Source organism: Haliotis rufescens, unplaced genomic scaffold (assembly GCF_023055435.1).
Source record: "Haliotis rufescens isolate VD_foot unplaced genomic scaffold, xgHalRufe1.0.p SCAF_3, whole genome shotgun sequence".
Taxonomy (NCBI): Eukaryota; Metazoa; Mollusca; class Gastropoda; order Lepetellida; family Haliotidae; genus Haliotis; species Haliotis rufescens.
In genome coordinates this window covers 5957259-5981904 of record NW_025964001.1, presented here as the reverse complement: position 1 = coordinate 5981904, position 24646 = coordinate 5957259, and the positions used below count along the sequence as shown (strand labels likewise).

The window sequence follows — 24646 nt, the reverse complement described above, 5'->3', positions numbered from 1 at the left end:
AGTGATCCAGAGCCAGGGTGCATCATACATGTGCCTGGCTTGATGTATGGCCCACTACAACATCTGAGCAAAGCCAAAGATCCTGATGAGAAGATGGAAAAGCTGAAGGAGCGATCAAAAAGCGCAGAAGGATGACAGAACCTCCAGAAACGCCAAATCAAATGGAAGTGTCATGTACAAGCTTGCCGGCAGTTTTGGAAGAAACCCATGGCTATCACAGAGAATATTATCAGCGTTTTATAATGAACCTTGACAGTTTGTAACAACCTGAAATTGAATCTTAGGAACTAGCTTGCCGCCCAATTCAGCGTCCATCCTATGAGCCCATCATCTTCCAACCTAACTGCATCTTTTGCACTTCGTATTCATAAAAGAAATTCAAGTCAAAAGGAAGCTGGACAACAGAAGGGCTCACAAACTTCAGTCGGGATGGATGGCAGCATGTCATTGAAGTAGCTCAACGTCAAAACGATGAGCCTCTCCTGCTGCGGATCAGAGGGAAGGATCTATTTACCTGTGAAGCAAAATATCAGAAGTCGTGCCGAACTGGTGACATACAGATTCCTGAGAAATGGCGGAGCTCTCAATCGTCGGAAGTTATCAACAGCAAGATACTGAAAGAGAAGAAGTTCTACTGAAGGTGCATACCGATAGTCTTCAGGACACTGCACACCCAAACCCAGACTACAGGAGTACCAAGTTAAAGAAGAAAATTGTCACATGGAACATTTCCAATCATTCATCGTGTACAACAGATTAATGTTGACTCAGCTGTGAGAAACGCCTACCAATTAGGTTCGACTGACACGCTTGTACTTTTCTTCTTTAACTTGGTTCTCCAGTAGTCTTCTCTTTCAGTTTCTTGCTGTTGATAACTTCCGACACTGATATCATTGCTTTCGTGTGTGCCTCTTCTATTTGATGCTGTCTAAGGTGTTCCTACAGTTGAGAGCTCCGAAATTTCTCAGGAATCTGTAAGTAACCAGTTTGGCACGACTTGTGATAATTTGCTTCACAGGCAAATAGTTCCTTCCCTCTGATCCGCAGCAGGAGAGGCTCATCGTTTTGACGTTGAGCTACTTCAATGACATGCTGCCATCCATCCCGACTGAAGTTTGTGAGCCCTTCTGTTGTCCAGCTTCCTTTTGACTTAAATGTTTTCATGAATACGAAGTACAAAAGATGCAGTTAGGTTGGAAGATGATGGGCTCATAGGATGGACGCCGAATTGGGCGGCAAGCTAGTTCCTAAGATTCAATTTCAGGTTGTTTTAAATGGACAAGGTTCATTGTAAAACGCTGATAATATTCTCTGTGATAGCCATGGGTTTCTCCCAAAACTGCCGGCAAGCTTGTACATGACACTTCATTTGATTTGGCGTTTCTGGAGGTTCTGCCATCCTTCTGCGCTTTTTGATCGCTCCTTCAGCTTTTCCATCTTCTCATCAGGATCTTTGGCTTTGCTCAGATGTTGTAGTGGGCCATACTTCAAGCCAGGTACACGTATGATGCACACTGGCTCTGGATCACTGGGGATACGTTTCCGTTTTGGTTGAGATGTCAAAGCTGTCTTCGAGTTGTTCCCGGTTGTATAAGATTTTGGTCTCAGTCACAACAGTTCAACCTCAAAAGACACATAATCATGGTGATGACATTGTTACAAGGTGGGACATTTCCCTATATATTAACTTGGGTATTCTGTAAGAGAATCTTCAGTTTGTAATTGGAATATTATTTATTTCTGTGAATGCATGGTCCCTGTTCATTTCAAGCCATTCATATACGACTTGGACGATTCGCATTTGGACATTTTCTGTAAACTGGAAACTTAAGAAGCTAAGTGATGTATGAATTAAATGTTAGTAAGTGAATTCGTCTTTTACCTTCGTTGGTGCCCCCAGCAAATTCACCTTAACTAGTAGCTGTACTAAAACATCTGAAACTCAACTTGAAATGGCAAAATTTGTCAAAATATCAAGCCTGCGTCCAAGAAATTGATTTGTATATTTGCTGAAATAAATAACATTTACATTATGATCAGTTTCTTTGCACAGCTTTATGGTTGCCATCTTGAATATGTTACACATAGGTCCATTTCATTCAAAATTCTGAAATCGACTCGAGCATTATGCTGTGAACCTCTTATATGCATACAAAAGTGAGTGACATCAGATTTGTCAAGAAGTATTCTATACGATTGTCTAAAAGTAGATCAATAATCAGCCTACATCAAATTATGGTGTTTATATATGGTTTCCTATAGCATATAATACATCAAGGTCGGTGAATAACACACAAGATGACAAGCCAAATCCTGAGAATACATACAAGCGTTGTTCCGATGTAGCTAAGCCGAGAATGCAATATTAGGTATCCTACTCTGACATTATAAGAGTAAATTTGTTCCAAATTGTGCAAAAGATTTTCACCTGGTAACATCACATGTTAAGTAAGTACTTCAAGAGATGTACTGGAACATGTGTTAGAAGACTATAGTGGAATCAGGCACACGTACCTAGAACATATACCGGATTAAAGGTTTCTGCGAGAAGAATTTAGTTTCGTCGGGATGTATGACGTTCGATTTACCATGGGTTGGTCCATATTCGCTCAATACCAATTATTGATACCTCATTGGAGAGGTATTTATATATGGATTCCAGTGGTATATCACACTTGACGATCAGTGGATCACTAGTGAGATGACAACCCAAAACGTAATCATACCCCAAAGTGATATACGGCAAAACCGGGCGAAAACGCGATATAGGGTACCATACTATGAAAGGCTGTAATAACAAGTTCGTCCCAACTTTTTTCTTGTTAACATTCAAAATCATGTTTAGTATGTTTATGGGCTTTAAAAAAATTAAGTGGGGTTTGGATGTGTGGGGGGTGCTCGTGGGTCATACCTAGCCCACGGCCTATTACATATGTATATAATAATGGAGAATTACAAACCAACAAAGGAAGAACTCGAAACATTTATGCTCAGGGACAAATCATCAAATGGAGAGAATTACCACAAGGTATATATTATATCAGTGATGTCAAACCAACCAAATACGGTCATCAATTGTTTCTTTCCCATTTCCAAGAAGAGTATATAGTCTGGTCTCCTAGTAAAATGAACGAAGAACTTAGTAAAAATGTTGAATATCACTTTGTTAAAAATAATGGTATACGTATTAGTAAAAATAATAGAGAATATTTTCATTACAATTTAGTTTAATCTCATGACTATCGTTGAATCGCATCATCATTTTTGCATTAAAAATTCCATCTGTAGTAGCAGTATAGGTATATAAATCCGGCTCCAGTAGTGGAGTTTCAGCAGAATCACCATTACCTATAATAAATTTATATCATAGAAGCATTTATTGACTCCAGGTGGTGGTGAGCTAGAGTCAGTTTAGCTTAATCTCATGATGATCGTTGAATAGCATCAGCGTTTACACATAAAAAAATCCCCCTGTAGTGGTGGTATAGGTATATAAATCTGGCTCCAGTGGAGTTGCGGCAGAACCCCCATTACCTATACTACTTGTGGTATTATTTCAAATTGCTTCAGTTTAACTTTATGCACACATATAACTTGACGATTGTTCGTTGACATGTATCATGGTGACATGCAGTTCATACCGAAATAATCTTCCAGATATGATTTTGTTTCTTAAATGCGTGTTACACGAATATGTATTGGTAGAAACATCTGCACACAAGTTGCACGTCAAAGTGTTTGCAGCGGGTGTTATTCTTTAACCAAGGACTGTCTCCTTGTGTATGGTCTTCATTGTTAACACATGAGATCTATCTATTGTGGCCCGATTACCCGAAGCTTGTAAATTATAGTGACGTAGTCGTCTTACTTCATAGGATAAACATATTTAAACAGAATGTTAACAGCAAAATGAGATAAAATGGCGCTCCAATTATTCTGGTCAGACTGATCATGAGGTCAATAAGTCCACAGCAAGGCTATTCCTTCCACCACATGTCTCTCATTGCCTTGACGGTTACATAACTTCCTGACCTCCATGTGTTGATGTTTGTCTCTGAGCGGGACAGAGGCTGCTGTTACCATTTGGCCACAATCAGTGAATCATAGTCATTAGTACAACGAGAAACAAAGGATCAGCAAGCTTTCATTATGTCAGCCATATGTTTCATCAGTTTTCCCCACAACTTGGAGTACATAACACAACCCTGATAAACCAAGTTATTTTACAGTAACCGTCTAGTGGAACCAGAATGTGTCTACAGACTTGAGGAAGAAGTGAACGTTCGCGTTTGGGGCCGTGATAATGTTCCTTCAATTTTAATTGACAATGTGAAAATAAAAACTGTATGAGCATATACACGATTATTAATACCAAGAATGTGCCTGCCTAATTGAAATAAATGATGACATGAACATGACATAAAACATATAACGAGTATCCATGACCATTTTGACTTTTGAACACCTGTCTGTAATAACCTATTCAGTTTGTCCTATTTATTGATAATGACGATTTTCACATCAACAATATGTTGAATCGGTTAAAAAATCCTTATTAAATTATACGCAGATTAGACGTATCCTTGCAGATTACCACAGGATGGAATCCATCAAATTGTCAATACAATCAGCGGGCATATGATCATATGTATGGTGAAATTGCTATTTCAACACATTTAGATTGGCGTCTGCATGGAGTTAATCAGGGTCTTGGTATCCTATACAGTGGCACAGGCTCTGTTCAAGAAGTCAGCAATAGTTTATTGAAGGTGGTTGGCATCGATAGGACATTGCTCTCTATTTTTGGATATACCATATATACAAAATTGTATATTTTTGGATATACCATATATACAAATTGTATATTTTGTATATATTGGAATTTTTCCTTGTGAAAGTAACACTGTTTCTGTAGCTAAATACGCACAGACTTGGCAATGTCTTTTAAATATTTATCATATAAGTGTAGCAGGGCAGTGAATGAACGATAGGCAAACACACGCTACGGGTGAGAGACGTTTATTCCGCCAATGGATTTGTCATTTATATATCTATCTAAACTAGTGTCCAAAAGAAACGATACCACCTGTTTGCAACGACATAAAAGAAAAACTAAACAGTGCAGAAGTTTAGGATTGGTGTTATGCTTTTGAGAAATCCTTTCACAACATCTGTACAAAAATTTCATTTCAATAAAATCTGTACAACCAATATGACAAGCCTTTAAAGATGGGTGGGGTCGAAAAATGAACATTTCGTTAGAGCACTGATCACAGAAACAACGGGAAATGTCACACCACACGTCTCAAAGTCAAGTCAGTAGCGGGTATGTCCACCCTGAGCATCAATACATGCCAGAACACGCCTACGGACTGATGACGTCAAACGTCTGATGACGTTGGAAGTGATGCGTTGCCATTCCTCGAGGAGACATCGTTCCAAGTCCTGGACGTTGACTGGAGGCACACGGCGACGTCGGATTTGCCGATCGATGTGGTCCCATAAGTGCTCGATGGGATTCATGTCCGGTGAACATTCGGGCCATGGCAAAACCTGTACGTTGGCGTTGGCAAGGAAGTTCTGTGTCAATCTTGCTGTGTGTGGCCTTGCATTGTCATGTTGGAAAAGGAGTTCACGAGGCTGTTGCTGAATAAAGGGCACCACAACAGGCCGTAGGATGTCATCAAGATAACGCTGTGAATTCAGGTTTCCACGAATTACGACAAGCATCGTTTTGACGTCACCACATATGCCACCCCAAACCATTAACCCTCCACCTCCAAACGGCCGGACCTGTTGGATACAGTTAGGCGCCAAACGTTCACCAAATCGTCGGTATACAAGCTGCCGTCCATCGTTTCTGAAGATGAGGAATCTGCTCTCATCAGAGAACATAACACGTGCCCAGTCCCGCCTGGCCCAGATCAGTCTGTTGTTCCGGTGTCGAGGCGTCAGGAGCGGTCCGCGGTAGGGATGACGTGGCCGGATACCATACTGCCGTAGTCTCCTGTAGACGGTTTGTCGACTGATCCTGTGTCCTAGTGTTGTAGCCGCCGTGGACGTCGCTGTTACGGTGCGGTTCCTCAGGTGTAATACCCGGATGTAACGATCTTCACGGGGCGTGGTTACTCGTGGTCTTCCACTCCTGGGCCTGTCTGACGTCTGACCTGTCTGACGTAACCGCTGCATCAACCTGGTGATAGTGATGCGTGCGCAGCCCAACCTTCTGGCGACGTCGACGTGTGACGCTCCTTGTTGGACCATTCAAACGGCTCTCTCTCTCTCTCGATGGCTGTCAAACGTGTCATATCTTGTGTTCTTTTTGTTGCTGTGATATCAACGTGTCTGATCAGCCATTTTATACAGTTTTTCTGCACGTGCAGAACATGCTAGAGAGGGAAATGTCACTTTCACGAAATTTACGTTTTTTCGCGGAAGTGATCACGTGTTCCCGGTATTTTTTATCGACTATGCTGTGTTTGGGATGTGCAATACGAATTGGCATGTTTTCATACTTGACAATTCACTGAGTAAAAAACAGATTTGAAAATAAGTTGGTATCGTTTCTTTTGGACACTAGTTTAGTATCTACACCCTGAAACATATTAAAGGAATGATAAGTAATATTAACAATATACATAATGCAGTCATCAACATCACAGTATTACAAACCGTTTTACATTACAAACACATCTTATTCATATATAAGTTGTTATACTGTACAGCAATCTGCTAACTGATGTAAGGACCAAATAGAATAATTTAATATATTATATCCATCCATATCCAGACATCCATATATAAATATGTTGGGTTACACAGTAAATGTTCCTGTGTTCGGATATTGGTACCTTGTTCGTTTGACCAAAGTGCTCCGGGCTGCCGGTCTATATATATGACTTTATGGGTGTGACACACGTATGTGTTACACAAATATAGAAACTCACTATACAAGTTATTATGTGCCTACCCTGTGGGTGAAACTGAGGTGTCTTCCCGACTAGCGCCGCAACTTATAAATTCCGAATATCTTATTAAAACATATACTTTGATAACAATGACTAATACAACTATTTACATACACGTTAAAATATTTCTCCGGATCCCGTATAGTACAGACTGTATATTATACAGAACTGATCACAAAAGCATTTAAAACATAGCCTATTCCATATGTGGTAGTTGGGCTAAAAATAGATCGTAATTTATCGGGTAGTATGGCGGCAAGTTTAATTTTCATGTACGGTAAGGGTTGTAAATTATAGGGCTTTGTAGTGCTTCAGCAGGGCTGGTGGAAGTCGTTATCTTGTAGTCAATTAATCTATTTATTACTCACGTTTGGCAGTAAAATTCCATTGGAATTCCCTGTAACGGTTGCGAGGTCCGCATGTCTTCCTGCCGTAGCGTGTTTCCGGTTCTATAGGTGTCGCCGAGCACGCTTTGTTAGGAATTATCATTTGACCAATGAGAAGCTTAGAAGATTGTATGACCCGTGACCTATGAATATGGTTAGCTCCGTGAGTATAAAAGCCTGATACGACCGGGATTAGTCGTCTGAAGTTTCGGGTATCCCGACAAGTAAGTCCACAACACCCACTACGGGGGAACATCCCTCTAGGCAATAAGGTTTTCTTTACGACTAGTTTTAGGTGTAGGTTTAGTTTATGTGGTAGTCGGGTGGGGGAAAAGTAGTTGTAGGAAAAACATGTAGAAATAAGGATTTAGATAGATTGGAGAGTAAGAAATAAGTTAAAATGTAGGTTTTGTAAGGTATTTATTTAGTATAGTTATTGGAATAGTTGTGTGGGGGTGTAGGAGAAAATAGGCAGTAAATTAGGCAGTTAACGATAAAGACATTTAGGCTAATAGTAAAAGTTTAACTGTGTGTGAGTGCTTTCTTTTTGTATTTTTCTGATTTACTGTTAATTTGTACATTTTGTTAAGTTTAATAAATCATTTAATTTATGATTTTGTCTTAGTTTTGTTTTAGCAAAGTTGAGAACCTGACCAACCATAGAACCTCGAGAGAGTACACTGTTCATGACTGATCACAGTAGAACACAACGCAAAGTCCGAAATTATATGAACAGGGTTCGAACTTAGTACTCTCCGATTACAATCCTGTCACTGGGCAGCCCGCCAGAGGGCGCCTATTACACATAAAACAACACATACTCTTCCTCATACATACAAGAATAAAGAGACAAAAAAGTGATATATTAGTAATTACCAAAGCTTACAATTTATAAGTCTCGTTTACCACATTTACTTAAATAGATTGTAAATGAAAATATGATAATATTAAACACGTTTAGTTAAGTTTAGTATTATAGGTTTAATATACTGCAACATTTAACTGCAATTATAACACACAATACAAATATGCACAAACATATTAAACTAACCTGATTTTAGATGATTTCACTTGTTAACATGTCTGTAAGAAATGTGTGCAGACTGAGAACATGCAGTGAGACAAAGGGTCAACTTTGAGGGTTAGCTTGGCCAATCAGTTGAGCGCGTCATGGCTTGGGTTTGTTAAGGCTTACAACATGAAGGACACAGCAACTACATTTAATCTATCTTAACTAATGATAAAACATAAAAGTTGAACAGTTGACATGGAGATGTTAGACTTAAATATGATGGTTAATATCTTCGGAAAGCCTACACAATCTATACTTTAATAAACTTAATACAAAATGAACACTTTGATATCATATATTACATTACTTTATTCAAGCATAGTCGCCTTTTACGGCAAGCATGGTTTGCTGAAAACCTATTCAGTGACAACCGAGAGAACTTCTTTTATAGCTAAGACTGACAATATGGAGTGATGTATGTAAGCAGATACAAGCATGGTAGAGATAACCATTTACACGTGTATACACTTATGCCCAAATTTCTATCCTGAAAAAAAAGGGGCGGTCGGGTAGCCTAGTGTTTAAAGCGAAGACCCGGGTTCGATTCCCGACATGGGTACAATGTGTGAAGCCCATTTCTGGTGACCCCCGCCGTGATATCGCTGGAATATTGCTTAAAACGGCGTAAAACCACACTCACTCACTCACTATCCTGAAAAAATGTATTTTTTCCAATGGAACCTTTAGTCTGCATGTTAACACAATAAAAAAAAGTCACGAGATGCCGCTCGCAATTTTTTTCATGTCAAAAGTTGGCTGGGCCATTTCTTATTTTTGTGACATTAGAAATGCGTGATTTAAAAAGAAATCCTAAATGTAAGTTTATTTTACAGATATTGACGAATGGTCAACCGACTGACCAAGGGAAATACCGCCAATCTTCTTCGGAGACCTGAGATATGGCTTATTAATCGGTACTTCATGGAATGTCGGTGATGAAGGCTGCACTATCTTTCTCCTCACCTGGACCGACATGAACAGTTTCTGATGCCGGATGGTCGAATTCCGAAGTTTTTCGCTTTTGCTCGGAGCACCACTATCTGAAACACGCTGTCGCCGCGTCTACTGACCGTCCCACTCTCATTCTTTATGATGGACATAAGCCCCATGTATCTCTTCCATTGTTAAACTCAGCCCGTGAACATAACATCATTCTGTTTATTTTGCCAGCACATACATCCCACGTCTTGCAACCTGGTGCGGAATTTTCGGTCCGTTTTTGCAGGGTTTACAACAACCTTAAACACAAGTTCATGCGAGACGATGCTACAGGCTCTGTAAGCAGAGATTCAGTGTGTCATTTCGCCCGTCAAGCCTGTTCATTATCATTGACTCCAGCGAATCACCCCGCCTCTGGCATTTATCCTTTTGACACGCTGGCTGCTATGACCCGAATTAACTTTGCCCCTCCAGCTGTTTTTCAAGAGGAGCAATCGTCAATTTTTAAGAGCCGAGATGGAGGTAGAAGAAGGGCAGCAGGACTGTACAGAACATTCAGTTATGCAGGAACACAGTATGGCATTTTCAGTAGACAACATAATGTTCTAATGAAGAAATCACAGCCGACAAAGAAAAGGAAAGTCATCAGTGCAATCGATGGGGGCAAGGCAATTACGGGGAACGACCCAAGGACCTCCGAGGAATAATGTTCTAATGAAGAAATCACAGCCGACAAAGAAAAGGAAAGTGATCAGTGCAATCGATGGGGGCAAGGCAATTACGGAGAACAACCCAAGGAACTCCGAGGAATAATGTTCTAATGAAGAAATCACAGCCGACAAAGAAAAGGAAAGTGATCAGTGCAATCGATGGGGGCAAGGCAATTACGGGGAACGACCCAAGGAACTCCGAGGAATAATGTTCTAATGAAGAAATCACAGCCGAAAAAGAAAAGGAAAGTCATCAGTGCAATCGATGGGGGCAAGGCAATTACGGGGAACAACCCAAGGAACTCCGAGGAATAATGTTCTAATGAAGAAATCACAGCCGAAAAAGAAAAGGAAAGTCATCAGTGCAATCGATGGGGGCAAGGCAATTACGGGGAACGACCCAAGGACCTCCGAGGAATAATGTTCTAATGAAGAAATCACAGCCGACAAAGAAAAGGAAAGTCATCAGTGCAATCGATGGCGGCAAGGCAATTACGGGGAACAACCCAAGGAACTCCGAGGAATAATGTTCTAATGAAGAAATCACAGCCGACAAAGAAAAGGAAAGTCATCAGTGCAATCGATGGGGGCAAGGCAATTACGGGGAACGACCCAAGGACCTCCGAGGAATAATGTTCTAATGAAGAAATCACAGCCGACAAAGAAAAGGAAAGTCATCAGTGCAATCGATGGGGGCAAGGCAATTACGGGGAACGACCCAAGGAACTCCGAGGAATAATGTTCTAATGAAGAAATCACAGCCGAAAAAGAAAAGGAAAGTCATCAGTGCAATCGATGGGGGCAAGGCAATTACGGGGAACGACCCAAGGAACTCCGAGGAATAATGTTCTAATGAAGAAATCACAGCGGACAAAGAAAAGGAAAGTGATCAGTGCAATCGATGGGGGCAAGGCAATTACGGGGAACGACCCAAGGAACTCCGAGGAATAATGTTCTAATGAAGAAATCACAGCCGACAAAGAAAAGGAAAGTGATCAGTGTAATCGATGGGGGCAAGGCAATTACGGGGAACAACCCAAGGACCTCCGAGGAATAATGTTCTAATGAAGAAATCACAGCCGACAAAGAAAAGGAAAGTCATCAGTGCAATCGATGGGGGCAAGGCAATTACGGGGAACGACCCAAGGAACTCCGAGGAATAATGTTCTAATGAAGAAATCACAGCCGAAAAAGAAAAGGAAAGTCATCAGTGCAATCGATGGGGGCAAGGCAATTACGGGGAACAACCCAAGGAACTCCGAGGAATAATGTTCTAATGAAGAAATCACAGCCGACAAAGAAAAGGAAAGTCATCAGTGCAATCGATGGGGGCAAGGCAATTACGGGGAACGACCCAAGGACCTCCGAGGAATAATGTTCTAATGAAGAAATCACAGCCGAAAAAGAAAAGGAAAGTCATCAGTGCAATCGATGGCGGCAAGGCAATTACGGGGAACAACCCAAGGAACTCCGAGGAATAATGTTCTAATGAAGAAATCACAGCCGACAAAGAAAAGGAAAGTCATCAGTGCAATCGATGGGGGCAAGGCAATTACGGGGAACGACCCAAGGAACTCCGAGGAATAATGTTCTAATGAAGAAATCACAGCCGACAAAGAAAAGGAAAGTGATCAGTGCAATCGATGGGGGCAAGGCAATTACGGGGAACGACCCAAGGACCTCCGAGGAATAATGTTCTAATGAAGAAATCACAGCCGACAAAGAAAAGGAAAGTCATCAGTGCAATCGATGGGGGCAAGGCAATTACGGGGAACGACCCAAGGAACTCCGAGGAATAATGTTCTAATGAAGAAATCACAGCCGACAAAGAAAAGGAAAGTCATCAGTGCAATCGATGGGGGCAAGGCAATTACGGGGAACGACCCAAGGAACTCCGAGGAATAATGTTCTAATGAAGAAATCACAGCCGACAAAGAAAAGGAAAGTGATCAGTGCAATCGATGGGGGCAAGGCAATTACGGGGAACAACCCAAGGAACTCCGAGGAATAATGTTCTAATGAAGAAATCACAGCCGACAAAGAAAAGGAAAGTGATCAGTGTAATCGATGGGGGCAAGGCAATTACGGGGAACAACCCAAGGAACTCCGAGGATGTGCATCTAATGTGTTTGTGGCCTGGGCCCAGTGCACGCACCCCTCTTGTCAGCTTTGGGTACATTTGAAAGTGCGTGGGGGTAGTACGTGTGCATTCGGAGTTCTGGTGTCCATGTCACGAAGAAAAAGAAGAATGAATAGGACACCTGGGACATGTACATGTCACAGGAACAGCAAAGTTCGTGCTCTGGGCTGATGTTTTATTTATGATGAAGAGTCCTGTAATTATAACAAAATGACATGTTCCATGGCTTGGTGGTCCGGCATGGTGTGTCCTCACACTGATCATGTAGTTGTTTTTAACTACTATATTATTGATATTTATTTCAATAATAAAACAGTTATCTACTATATTATTGATATTCATTTCAATAATGAAACAGTCATCTACTATATTATTGATATTCATTTCAATAATTAAACAGTTATCTGGACTAATATAATTCACACATGAAGAATTAACCTATTTCAATTTAGATATAAAAAAAAGATTAAAAAGAGCACTCACGCAACTCATTCAACATACCTGTAATTATAACAAAATGACATGTTACATGGCTTTGTGGTCCGGCATGGTGTGTGCTGGGTTCCTAACACATGCAGTCTTTATAGAGGACAGTCATATGATCTGCCTCTACATCATTTGCAAGGACTGCATGTGCCAGGGCCCAGGATGTACCTCACAGAATTTCCGCCAGAATTTCTTTTTATGGTAGCCATGTTGAGGACGTGTTCAAATTTGAGGCATGTGTGACAGAAATGATGTCCGATGCAATTCCCTTTTTGGACTTGTACCATATGTTCCCGGGTTTTTTTTCAGGTGAACAATTGACTTGCCTTTGCATGTGTTTGTGACAGGTGCCACAGGTGGGGCAGGATACGATCACCTTTTCGCGAACACCTAGTATCATTACTATTTGATAGAGATTCATAAACACATGCTCATGATATAGTCGGAATAATTAATCGACTCTGCTTTATGAAGAGATTTCTATTGGATACGCTCACCTTTTCGCGAACACTTTGTATCACCACTGTTTCATAGCGATTATAAACAGCTCATGATATAGTCGGAATGGTACATTCAATGCTGTTTTCGGCAGAGATTTCTTAAGAATATGGAAAGGGTTTTGTCGCTTTTATATATTCGAATCCCAGATTCGCTCTGATTATGTTTCTGAATTGTCAGCATCAAACTCACGCTCACATGTTTCACCAAAGTGGCAAGCATCACGTCTGACTTTCCTCGGACACTGAAGCTTATCACTGACAGGCAGTGGTATAACTTACTGTTCATGGAGGCGTTAAACCCGACTCACTCAGTCCGCCATCTCACGACGATTTTTGATCTACACCTACGGCCAAACAATAGCAAGTAAACAAACCCATTCCCCAGTTAAGCCGGTTCTACCTACAAGCATGGTGTGCCGATGACCAATTCTGACCCGGAATCCGTAAAGGAATGTGTTGTGTCCACACCGGTGTACTTGCCCCAACTCCTCCACCCTTGGTGGAATGATCTGAGCTTAGGTTCATATAACCTTGGGGTGATTTTGGCCTAGGCTCAGATCTTCTGGTATGTTTGTGTATAAACTTATAGATTTAAAGAAGGCGTATGTGGTTGGTGACGTGGGGTGTGCGGGCTGCCACCCACCCACCCCAACCAAACCCCCCCAACCCAACCCCCTCAGACATTATGCATCCTGAAGCGCCCTGTTCATGTGGCCACGACTTCGAGGATCAGTATGACCACGTATTTATTTGTCCATTCTTTACAAACTAACGGAAAAAAACGAATATTTTTACATTAGACATGTCTCAATTGGGGCTGATGAAACCTTTCTGGACTCTTATGATTGAGGAAGAGGATTTGTCGTTTAATTTTACGAATTGTATAAAAAAAAACTTGTTGAACCAGTTGTTAGTGGGTTTTTTAATGTATATGAATTATTTTTTATATAGTTTATTCGAACATGGCATTGATGTTATTATATATGGTACCTTTCCCAGCGCGTGTGTATATGTTGGGTTGATAATATGCAAATAATCGGGTCAACAGAACATGAAAATAGTTCAGATTCTCATTGTAACACCTCCATGCACTAAGAACGACAAGCCGTTGTGGTGGCAAAGAATGGTTTCTTTGTTAACACAGTAGAACTACCGAACCGGACGATCAATAGTTAAAGAGTCGAACATAGGAAGACGACGAAGTCACGTTGACACTTGGGCAGCTGAGGGCTGGACTGGCTGGTCAGTGCTCGTCTCTCCTTGTCCCTAGTTTTCCTCTCTACTACTGCGACTGCGCTCCTCCGATGGTTTGCCGGTTCTCCCTTGTTAACATAACCTGCCTGTTTTCGAAGGCAGCGGACCGATCATCATTCTGCTGAGCTAGTCAGTTCTGATTTACTTGACAGTCGCTATGTCAGCAATTCTGCTGTTTATATAAGTACTTGACATTTGTTATGTCAGCAATTTGTCTGCTTATATACGTACGTCAGCTGACCAATTATTATTCGGCTGAGTTGGTCAATTATACAGTGCAGTTGCACGACTATTCAGTGCAGTTGTTAGGGCTCACGAAATGCCCATGTCAAATAGTGTTACACCATGTAACCAGGAAATATATTTCTCCTCGTTGTCCAATGCTGTGGTGTTTATGTTAGTTATAGGCACACTGTGATGTCTTGTATGAGGTATTTGGATAATTCAACACTCATTCTGGTCACGTGCTTCTACGTGTAATGATGAAATCACTTTTGTCTTAAGCTAAATAGTCCTTAAAGTAGAAGTAAGAATAATGTGGATATGATGTCAAACAGCAGCTTGTGCTATACAAACTGGTTGATGTACATGCTAAGTATCAAATAGATACTGATAACTCTACAGGAAATATATTTGCACCCCGTAATTTGATCGGGGTAAATCCCATTACGTGTCCAATGGTATGGTGTTTAAGGAAGTTAAAGGCACACAGTAACATATTTTGTGTACAGAATACGACACACATGCTCGTTAGACACTGGATCATTCAAAGGCCGCAAGTGCTTCTTAATGTTACAATAAGATCACGTTTGTCTTACGCCTTAAAGTAGAAGTAAAAATAACATGGATATGATGACAAAAGCAACTTGTACGTTCCAAAGTTATTACAAATTGACATATTCATGCTTACTTTAGACTGATAAAAGACAATTTATAACTGGTGAGAACAGCATAGACGTAATACACGAATGGATGATGATAGCAATGACGTAATCATAAATTACTCCAAAAATGATATTTGTTCTACATCAACAATGATATTTGATTCATCGAAAAATCCAGAGAATGTTCTTCGTATTATGTTTTATTTTCTCGCTCATCTAGGAAAATATCGATGATAAATATAGATATAAATATTTATTCTTTACATGAAATTTCTTATCTGTTAATAACATTATAATCTCTATCAAGCGATATAAAATCGGTCGATATTTTAGTCGAGTGAAATAACATTTTATATCGGATGTACTTTATGTCCAGCATGTTGACCTCATCGTATGACCCAAGGATGTTCACATTTTGACTATAAGGCTTTGTCCGATCCTGAGATAAGATCAACCTATTATTTAGCAAGAAATGCAAATACCCTGATATGTATTTACACGACACACGTGTGCTATATTCATTCAGGAGTTTCTACACAGCAAGAGCAACACTGCTGAAATGAAGGGACATTCAACATTCGTAATGTAACATACTTGATATAACCAATTCTATTACCTCAAATTATGTATTTTGAATGAGCGAGAGGCTAATGCACCGTGATTATCAGATAAGAAAACAGTGTTGTTTTTGTGGAAATGTCGTTGTCCTTTTGACTTACACAAATAAGATACAATGTTACACGTCTCTATGTTGGCACTGGGACCTGCCAGGTGGGATCAAGATTATACGTGGTATTATCCGTTCACACTCAACCGATATTTAAGAGATAAAACTGAATATGTTGTAGTATAGTACGTGTATTTGGTCTTGTGTTCTTTTTTGGACAGGTGTTGTGTTCCCGGGCAGTGACACCAACGCGTCTTGTAAGCCTCGACTAAATGCATCTCGTGATCAGACTCAGTGACGTGGTACACCGTGTGTCATACCTCCATGGATTGGGACACCGCTCAAATTAAAGATTTGATTCCATGTATGTACACGCCACCATGGAGCTTGAAAACAGCTACGAGGGGCGTTCAATACGTTTTGCAGCTGCAATATAATGAGTGAGTGAGTGAGTTTGGTTTAACGCCGCTTTTAACAGTAATCCAGTTATATCACGGCGTGTCAGCTTAATGTGGGAGGAAAGCCCGAAGTGATGCAGGTCTCCGACGTTTACCACTTCGGTGAAACCCACGAGCACGGGTATGGTGCTGACAAACCTAGAAACATGATCAGGGCGAACCGGGATTCGAACCCACAATCATAGGTTTCTGGCGTGCCCAAGGGACGCAACTCTGCACAGCGAATCGCGGCGCCTTTAGACGACTGGGCCACCCGTGCCCCCGCTTCAATATAAGACCAAGTCGTAGAATATCTTTTGCGGTTTTATTTTTCAATATAATCTCCATTCACCTCAATACACTTATTCCATTTGTCCTTCAAGCTTTTAATACCACTTTTATAGAAATCCGCAGATTGGCCCTCTAACCACGCCTCTGTGGCAGCCTTTATGTCCTCGGCATCCTCGAAGCGTCTTCATTTGCCGGAACAGGAAATAGTCACTGGGGGCTAAGTCTGGGTTGTACAGTTCAATCACCCACCCTACAGACTAGCGTGTGACGTTAAACAAAATTTACATTGCAAGGCCAAGTTTTCATCTTTGATCCACTGGTCTTGAATTCTTATCCCAAATCGGTTCTGTTCGAATACATCTCTAGGACAATGCATATCTACTGTTGATGACCATGTGCAATTCCAACATGTCGTGAAAACCATTTACAGTGACCTTTGGAGACGAAATATTTATGTATCAACATATGATCATCTTGACTGAAAATGATTGCTTGTAGCAGGTACAATATGTGTAGAATTCAATAAGGTAAAGATATTGATCATAATGTATCATTAAAATTTGACTGATTTGTATGTTGATCTATTTCACACCTCTGTGTTCCTCTTCCTCTATGAATGAAGTGGATGTAGTTAACATTGTCAGTTAAGCAGGTTGTTTCATTTGACACATTAAATTAAGTTATACGAATGAGCTTCAGAATTACAATTGAAATTCTAAAATATGAAATCCCACTAAAAACGACTGTGCCTTTGTCATATATCCAGGTGTATAGTGTTTTTAAGATTACCCACACAACACCGGCCCATTAAACATACAGGTTGATAGAAATACAGACAAACACTACAGTGAATTAAACTCAAACAGTGGCAAATATGTCCTCAAGAGTGAGGGTTGCTTATGATGCCGCAGACTACTTTTCAATGAAAACACCAATAAGCAAGACATTGGAAAGACAGCTTATTAATTATCACTGTGCAGAAAACTAGTAATAGTAATAGACTTTCGAAGTAAGAATTCCCCAAAAACACCAGTGACTAATAACGGATTGTATCGGCTACCACCTCCCTGTAAACTGTATCGTCTGCCACCTCCCTGTAAACTGTGTCGGCTACCACGTCCCTGTAAACTGTATCCGCTGCCACCTCCCTGTAAACTGTGTCGTCTACCACGTCCCTGTAAACTGTATCGGCTACCACCTCCCTGTAAACTGTATCCGCTACCACCTCCCTGTAAACTGTATCGGCTACCACCTCCCTGTAAACTGTATCCGCTACCACCTCCCTGTAAACTGTATCGGCTACCACCTCCCTGTAAACTGTATCGGCTACCACCTCCCTGTAAACTGTATCCGCTACCACCTCCCTGTAAACTGTATCCTCTACCACCTCCCTGTAAACTGTATCCGCTACCACCTCCCTGTAAACTGTATCCGCTACCACCTCCCTGTAAACTGTATCCGCTACCACGTCCCTGTAAACTGTATCCGCTTCCACCTCCCTGTAAACTGTATCCGCTACCACCTCCCTGTAAACTGTATCGGCTACCGCCTCCCTGTAAACTGTATCCGCTACCACCTCCCTGTAAACTGTATCCGCTACCACCTCCCTGTAAACTGTATCCTCTACCACCTCCCTGTAAACTGTATCGGCTACCACCTCCCTGTAAACTGTATCGGCTACCACCTCCCTGTAAACTGTATCCGCTACCACCTCCCTGTAAACTGAATCCGCTACAACCTCCCTGTAAACTGTATCGGCTACCACCTCCCTGTACATTGTATCCGCTACCACCTCCCTGTAAACTGAATCCGTTACCACCTCCCTGTAAACTGTATCCGCTACCACCTCCCTGTAAACTGTATCCGCTACCACCTCCCTGTAAACTGTATCCGCTACCACCTCCCTGTAAACTGTATCGGCTACCACCTCCCTGTAAACTGTATCGGCTACCACCTCCCTGTAAACTGTGTTGACTACCACCTCCCTGTAAACTGTATCCGCTACCACCTCCCTGTAAACTGTATCGGCTACCACCTCCCTGTAAACTGTATCCGCTACCACCTCCCTGTAAACTGTATCGGCTACCACCTCCATGTAAACTGTATCGGCTACCACCTCCCTGTAAACTGAATCCGCTACCACGTCCCTGTAAACTGTATCGGCTACCACCTTCCTGTAAACTGTGTTGACTACCACCTCCCTGTAAACTGTGTCGGCTACCACCTCCCTGTAAACTGTATCGGCTACCACCTCCCTGTAAACTGAATCCGCTACCACCTCCCTGTAAACTGTATCTGCTACCACCTCCCTGTAAACTGTATCCGCTACCACCTCCCTGTAAACTGTATCGGCTACCACCTCCCTGTAAACTGTATCCGCTTCCACCTCCCTGTAAACTGTATCCGCTACCACCTCCCTGTAAACTGTATCGGCTACCGCCTCCCTGTAAACTGTATCCGCTACCACCTCCCTGTAAACTGTATCCGCTACCACCTCCCTGTAAACTGTATCCTCTACCACCTCCCTGTAAACTGTATCGGCTACCACCTCCCTGTAAACTGTATCGGCTACCACCTCCCTGTAAACTGTATCCGCTACCACCTCCCTGTAAACTGAATCCGCTACCACCTCCCTGTAAACTGTATCGGCTACCACCTCCCTGTACATTGTATCCGCTACCACCTCCCTGTAAACTGAATCCGTTACCACCTCCCTGTAAACTGTATCCGCTACCACCTCCCTGTAAACTGTATCCGCTACCACCTCCCTGTAAACTGTATCCGCTACCACCTCCCTGTAAACTGTATCGGCTACCACCTCCCTGTAAACTGTATCGGCTACCACCTCCCTGTAAACTGTGTTGACTACCACCTCCCTGTAAACTGTATCCGCTACCACCTCCCTGTAAACTGTATCGGCTACCACCTCCCTGTAAACTGTATCGGCTACCACCTCCCTGTAAACTGTATCCGCTACCACCTCCCTGTAAACTGTATCGGCTACCACCTCCATGTAAACTGTATCGGCTACCACCTCCCTGTAAACTGAATCCGCTACCACGTCCCTGTAAACTGTATCGGCTACCACCTTCCTGTAAACTGTGTTGACTACCACCTCCCTGTAAACTGTGTCGGCTACCACCTCCCTGTAAACTGTATCGGCTACCACCTCCCTGTAAACTGAATCCGCTACCACCTCCCTGTAAACTGTATCTGCTACCACCTCCCTGTAAACTGTATCCGCTACCACCTCCCTGTAAACTGTATCCGCTACCACCTCCCTGTAAACTGTATCCGCTACCACCTCCCTGTAAATTGTATCGGCTACCACCTCCCTGTAAACTGTATCGGCTACCACCTCCCTGTAAACTTTATCGGCTACCACCTCCCTGTAAACTGTATCGGCTACCACCTCCCTGTAAACTGTATCGGCTACCACCTCCCTGTAAACTGTATCCGCTACCACCTCCCTGTAAACTGTATCCGCTACCACCTCCCTGTAAACTGTATCCGCTACCACCTCCCTGTAAACTGTATCCGCTATCACCTCCCTGTAAACTGTATCCGCTACCACCTCCCGGTAAACTGTGTCGGCTGCCACGTCCCTGTAAATTGTATTGGCTACCACGTCCCTGTAAATTGTATTGGCTACCACGTCCCTGTAAATTGTATTGGCTACCACGTCCCTGTAAATTTCATCGGCTACTCCCACCCTGTAAATTGCACCGGCTACTCCCACCCTGTAAATTTCACCGGCTACCACGCCCTGCACATTATTTAAGCTCCCACGTCTCTGTACATTGTCGAAGTTACCAAGTCCCCGTACATTCTATCGGCTACCACTTCCCTGTAGATTGTCTAGGCTGCCACGTCATTGTACATTATTTAGGCCACCATGTCCATGTACATTATTTAGGCTACCGCGTCCCTTTAACTTGTGTAGGTCACCATCTACCTGTACATTGTTTCTCACATACCACCGATCTTCAATTGCCGTTCCGCTAGCAAACAAAGAAGGTTTTCGTATCAACATTCGCATAATTGAAAATATGTCATCCCGTCCTCATAAACAAAGGTGTGAATGCTCTGTTTCATAAAAATACCCGCGCTGCATTTTGTCGAAAGGCTATTTCACAGAGAGGACAATACGCTGCCTTTTTCTCCCCCTTTTTATCTTTTAGGCCCCCAACACCAATTCAGCATTCAAGGGACGTAGAATATAGCACACAAACGTTATCCCTTTAATAGCCAAACGCTTTTGAAAAGTATCCGAAATACTTTGTGGATTTGTGAGTCAGGCATTTAGATTGTGAATGATGTTCAACAACCTACAAATTATCAACCAATGGCAGAGGAGTTTTTTATTCCGCCGGTCTTTGCTGTTTTGCCTATCTGATTACATGTAGCTTAATAATAATATCAGCAAATAATAATAAAAAGTATTCACGTACCTGGCTCTAACTATATTTTCCGAGTCCATGACACGCTCAGTTAAACATTTGTGGAGTCCAAGGCTTGAACATGGCGACATAGAAATTTGAAACTGCTCCTTTTAAATGTATATCCGATATATGAGGTCTAGTTGCTCCGTGCACATAATGTGGTTAACACACACAATCTTTTTTGTAACAAGATAGTTCGTTACAGCCTTATTTGGCCGACCGTCGAAAGATAACACCTACTGCAAAAATAAATCCCCATTCAAACCTGTTTTTCCAGTGAGCACATCTTCAATTTTGTGTGGAATTTCACTAGTCACTCATGCAATGTTGTATGTTAACTACATGTAAGTGAGTGAGTAAGTGAGATTTTGACAGTATTCCAGTTATATCACGGCGTGTCAGCTAAATGTGGGAGGAAAGCCCAAAGTGATGCAGGTCTCCGACGTTTACCACTTCGGTGAAACCCACGAGTACGGGTATGGTGCTGACAAACCTAGAAACATAATCGGGGCGAACCGGGATTCGAGCCCACAATCATAGGTTTCTGGTGTGCCCAAGGGACGCAACACTGCGCAGCGAATCGCGGCGCCTTAGACGACTGGGCCACCCGTGCCCCATGTTTCAACTAAGCATATCAGGACTTGTTTCATACTCAGATCTATCATGCATAAAGATTCAAAGTGATGAAAAAATGCCTACAAAACTGTATGAAAAGTGCGATGACTTCAACTTTGCAACAGTCAAATATCCTTTTTTCAAACAATATTCCAGCAGCTCCAGCCTTTAAGGTTTAACGTTAAAGGTACATGTACGTTCTCGCCATCGAATGTCATGTTCATTTCTCTTGCTATTCGGGATCAGTTTGTCAGGCACTTTCGCTTGCAAGGTTGAATGTCCTGGTACCCAATGGCGTGGGTCACTGTTTTCGTGTACTGATGCGCTCGGTCCTGACACGACCATTCACGAGTCGCCGAGACACATGTAAACAATTGATGACAGCGGCAGTACACAACATTCACTCACATAATCAAAAAACGCATTTAACAATATTGATATTGGGAAAGTTTATTTTCGATACCTCCGAACATTTATTGTTTTTGTATCCAGGTTACGTTTCATTGGGTTGTAGCCATGTTTGGGGCGGCTGGGTAGCCTAGTGGTTAAAGCGTTTGCTCGTCACGCCGAAGACCCGGGTTCGAATCCCGACATGGGTACAATGTGTGAAGCCCATTTCTGGTGTCCCCCGCCGTGATATTGCTGGAATATTGCTAAAAGCGGCGTAAAACCAAGCTCACCAACTCACTATAGCCATGTTTTGATAATCGTGTATATATAAGTCCCATAACCATGCGTATTAGTCATCGTACATAACTGATATTAATATTCGCTATGCCATCATTAAGCCACCAGTGTTTGTCCTCGCACAAAACATTAACATGATTACATAGGGCAAAGGGGCGGTCGGGTAGTCAAGTGGGTAAAGCGTTCGCTCGTCACGCCGAAGACCCGGGTTTGATTCCCGACCTGTGTACAATGTGTGAAGCCCATTTCTTGTGTCCCCCGCCGTGATATTGCTGGAATGTTGCTAAAAGTGGCGTAAAACCATACTCATTCACACACATAGCGTAAAATCAACATCCAAGCCATTGTTTTCCGTGTAGGTTGTTATCGAAACCTCCAATGTGCAGTGTTATTACGCATCTATGCAGCATTCATATATATTTAATGATAGTTGAGTCCTGGTGTTCCTGGTTCCTCACAGCTCCACGTACCATGGTTTGAACGTCCCTTCCTCGGCAGGGGCAAACTGGAAGGAAAGGGAGAGTAAAACTCGGATAATACTAAGAGCGTCCTGGCACGATACAGCCCTGCATATGTCTGTGATCCCTCGACCCCGTGGGGATTCCGGGTACGAAGTGATCCCCAGCAACCTTGCTGATCGTAAGAGGCGACCAAAGGGATCTGGTGGCCAGACTCGCTAACTTTGCTGATTGCGTGTCATCGTACCCCGACTGCGTGGATCTTTGCTCATAACATCAATCACTGGATTATCTGTTCGATACTTGATTATTTACGCGCCGCCGTAATATAGCTGGAATATTGTGCAGCATTAAACAAACAAACAAACAAAAGTAGATCCCTGGACCAGAGTGTCTCTAATGCTAGTATTAATATTCATATATTAATATTTGCTCTACAAAGGCATAAATGTGTAGAGTTCACTTGTCTCACCTGTTTGGTGAACTGATCCTGGCATGCCATCCGGATCCTCTCGGGCGTGGCCGGACTGTCCAAACGGAACCAACGGCTCTCCCCTGCGTCCTCTCGCGCCGACTTGATGGCGTCCTTGACGGCAAAAAACACCGACGACGCCAGGAACAGAGGAGGTTCACCGATGCCCTATAAAAGTATTCCGATTTGAGTGATCACAAACCTATTGGCACCATGACCGAGCAAATGTTCCAGAGAACTATCAATAGTTAAGTTTTCATGGCAGTAATCTTTGCAACTAGGTACTGGATATGTCAGGTATATTGGTTCTAGTTACATATACGCAGTAGATAAAAACATGCTTGTGTTGTTGCGAACATCTACATGAATTTTACTGTGACGTCCGATTATTAGAAAATAGACCCTGTGAAGATTCGGATTAGAATTGGTTTTCAGCAATCTGTATGCATGCTTGTCGTGAGAGGCGACTGACGGGATCGGATGGTCAGACTCTCTGACTTTGTTGATGCATGTCATCGTATCCCAATTCCGTATCACTGGATTGTCTGGTCCAGATTTCATTATTTACAGACCGCCATCATATTGCTGAGTGCGGCGTTAAACCACAAACAAATAATCCAAAACATAGATTTATTGCATAATGTTAATGCACAAAGCAATATATTATCATATAATCCTGTTTATTGGTAGTATCTAATCACAAACCTTTGACGAGTAGATGGCCTTAGGGTTGCAGCTTTCCTTGAGTAGACTGACGTTGAACTTTATCGGAATGTTCTTGAAACTGGGGATTTTGTAGGTCCCTGGTCCCCGTGTCAGAATGCTCCCCGAGGGCGTGGTCTTGTGTTGTTCTAAACAGAACAGCCCATATCCCTGGGAAACAGGCGTCAACTGCTTAGATACTATTGAAACACATGTGTACTCTTTGTCTAGAGTGTATTTCGCTGAACGTTTGCCATGGTTCCTCACCCAATCAGGCATAAAACACGACAGGAAACATAAGGGACGTTAACCTCTATCTGACTTTAAAGCCTTCCTCTTTCAAGGAGACCACGGGTGGCCCAGTCGTCAAAGGCGTCGCAATTCGCTGTGCAGAATTGCATCCTTAAGACACGCAAGACACAATCCCACCCCATTTATGTTGCAAGGCTTGTCCACCATATTCTGAGACGTGTACGACTTTGGGCCTTCCTCGCAGATCGACTGAATATTGTTCAAAGCGGCGTTAAATCCAACTC

The 24646-nt window shown here is 42.3% G+C and overlaps 3 protein-coding genes across 6 annotated transcripts in view; all 3 read right to left on the bottom strand.

Moving 5' to 3' along the window:
- LOC124131799 (xanthine dehydrogenase/oxidase-like) overlaps window positions 1-7654 on the bottom strand; it is a 65816-nt gene extending 58162 nt beyond the window's left edge. For all 3 annotated transcript variants that reach the window (XM_048403622.1, XM_048403621.1, XM_048403623.1), the window contains exon 1: window positions 7337-7654. In XM_048403622.1, coding sequence (XP_048259579.1) covers window positions 7337-7389 — 53 coding nt within the window. In that variant the 5' untranslated portion in view covers window positions 7390-7654. The remainder of the gene's footprint in view (window positions 1-7336) is intronic.
- A 9237-nt stretch (window positions 7655-16891) lies between these two features.
- On the bottom strand, window positions 16892-20562 carry LOC125384322 (loricrin-like). The gene is made up of 2 exons (XM_048403300.1): window positions 20548-20562; window positions 16892-20096 (listed from the first exon to the last, which is right to left on the bottom strand). Exons 1-2 carry the CDS (start codon window positions 20560-20562, stop codon window positions 17697-17699), a joined length of 2415 nt encoding a protein of 804 aa, XP_048259257.1. The 3' UTR covers window positions 16892-17696.
- A 1121-nt stretch (window positions 20563-21683) lies between these two features.
- The window catches only part of LOC124131800 (xanthine dehydrogenase/oxidase-like), a 34202-nt gene continuing 31239 nt past the window's right edge, over window positions 21684-24646 (bottom strand). For both annotated transcript variants that reach the window (XM_048403708.1, XM_048403709.1), the window contains exons 30-32: window positions 24114-24281; window positions 23409-23576; window positions 21684-22983 (exon numbers count right to left, since the gene is read on the bottom strand). In XM_048403708.1, the coding sequence (XP_048259665.1) occupies window positions 22933-22983; window positions 23409-23576; window positions 24114-24281 (387 nt within the window). In that variant the 3' untranslated portion in view covers window positions 21684-22932. The remainder of the gene's footprint in view (window positions 22984-23408; window positions 23577-24113; window positions 24282-24646) is intronic.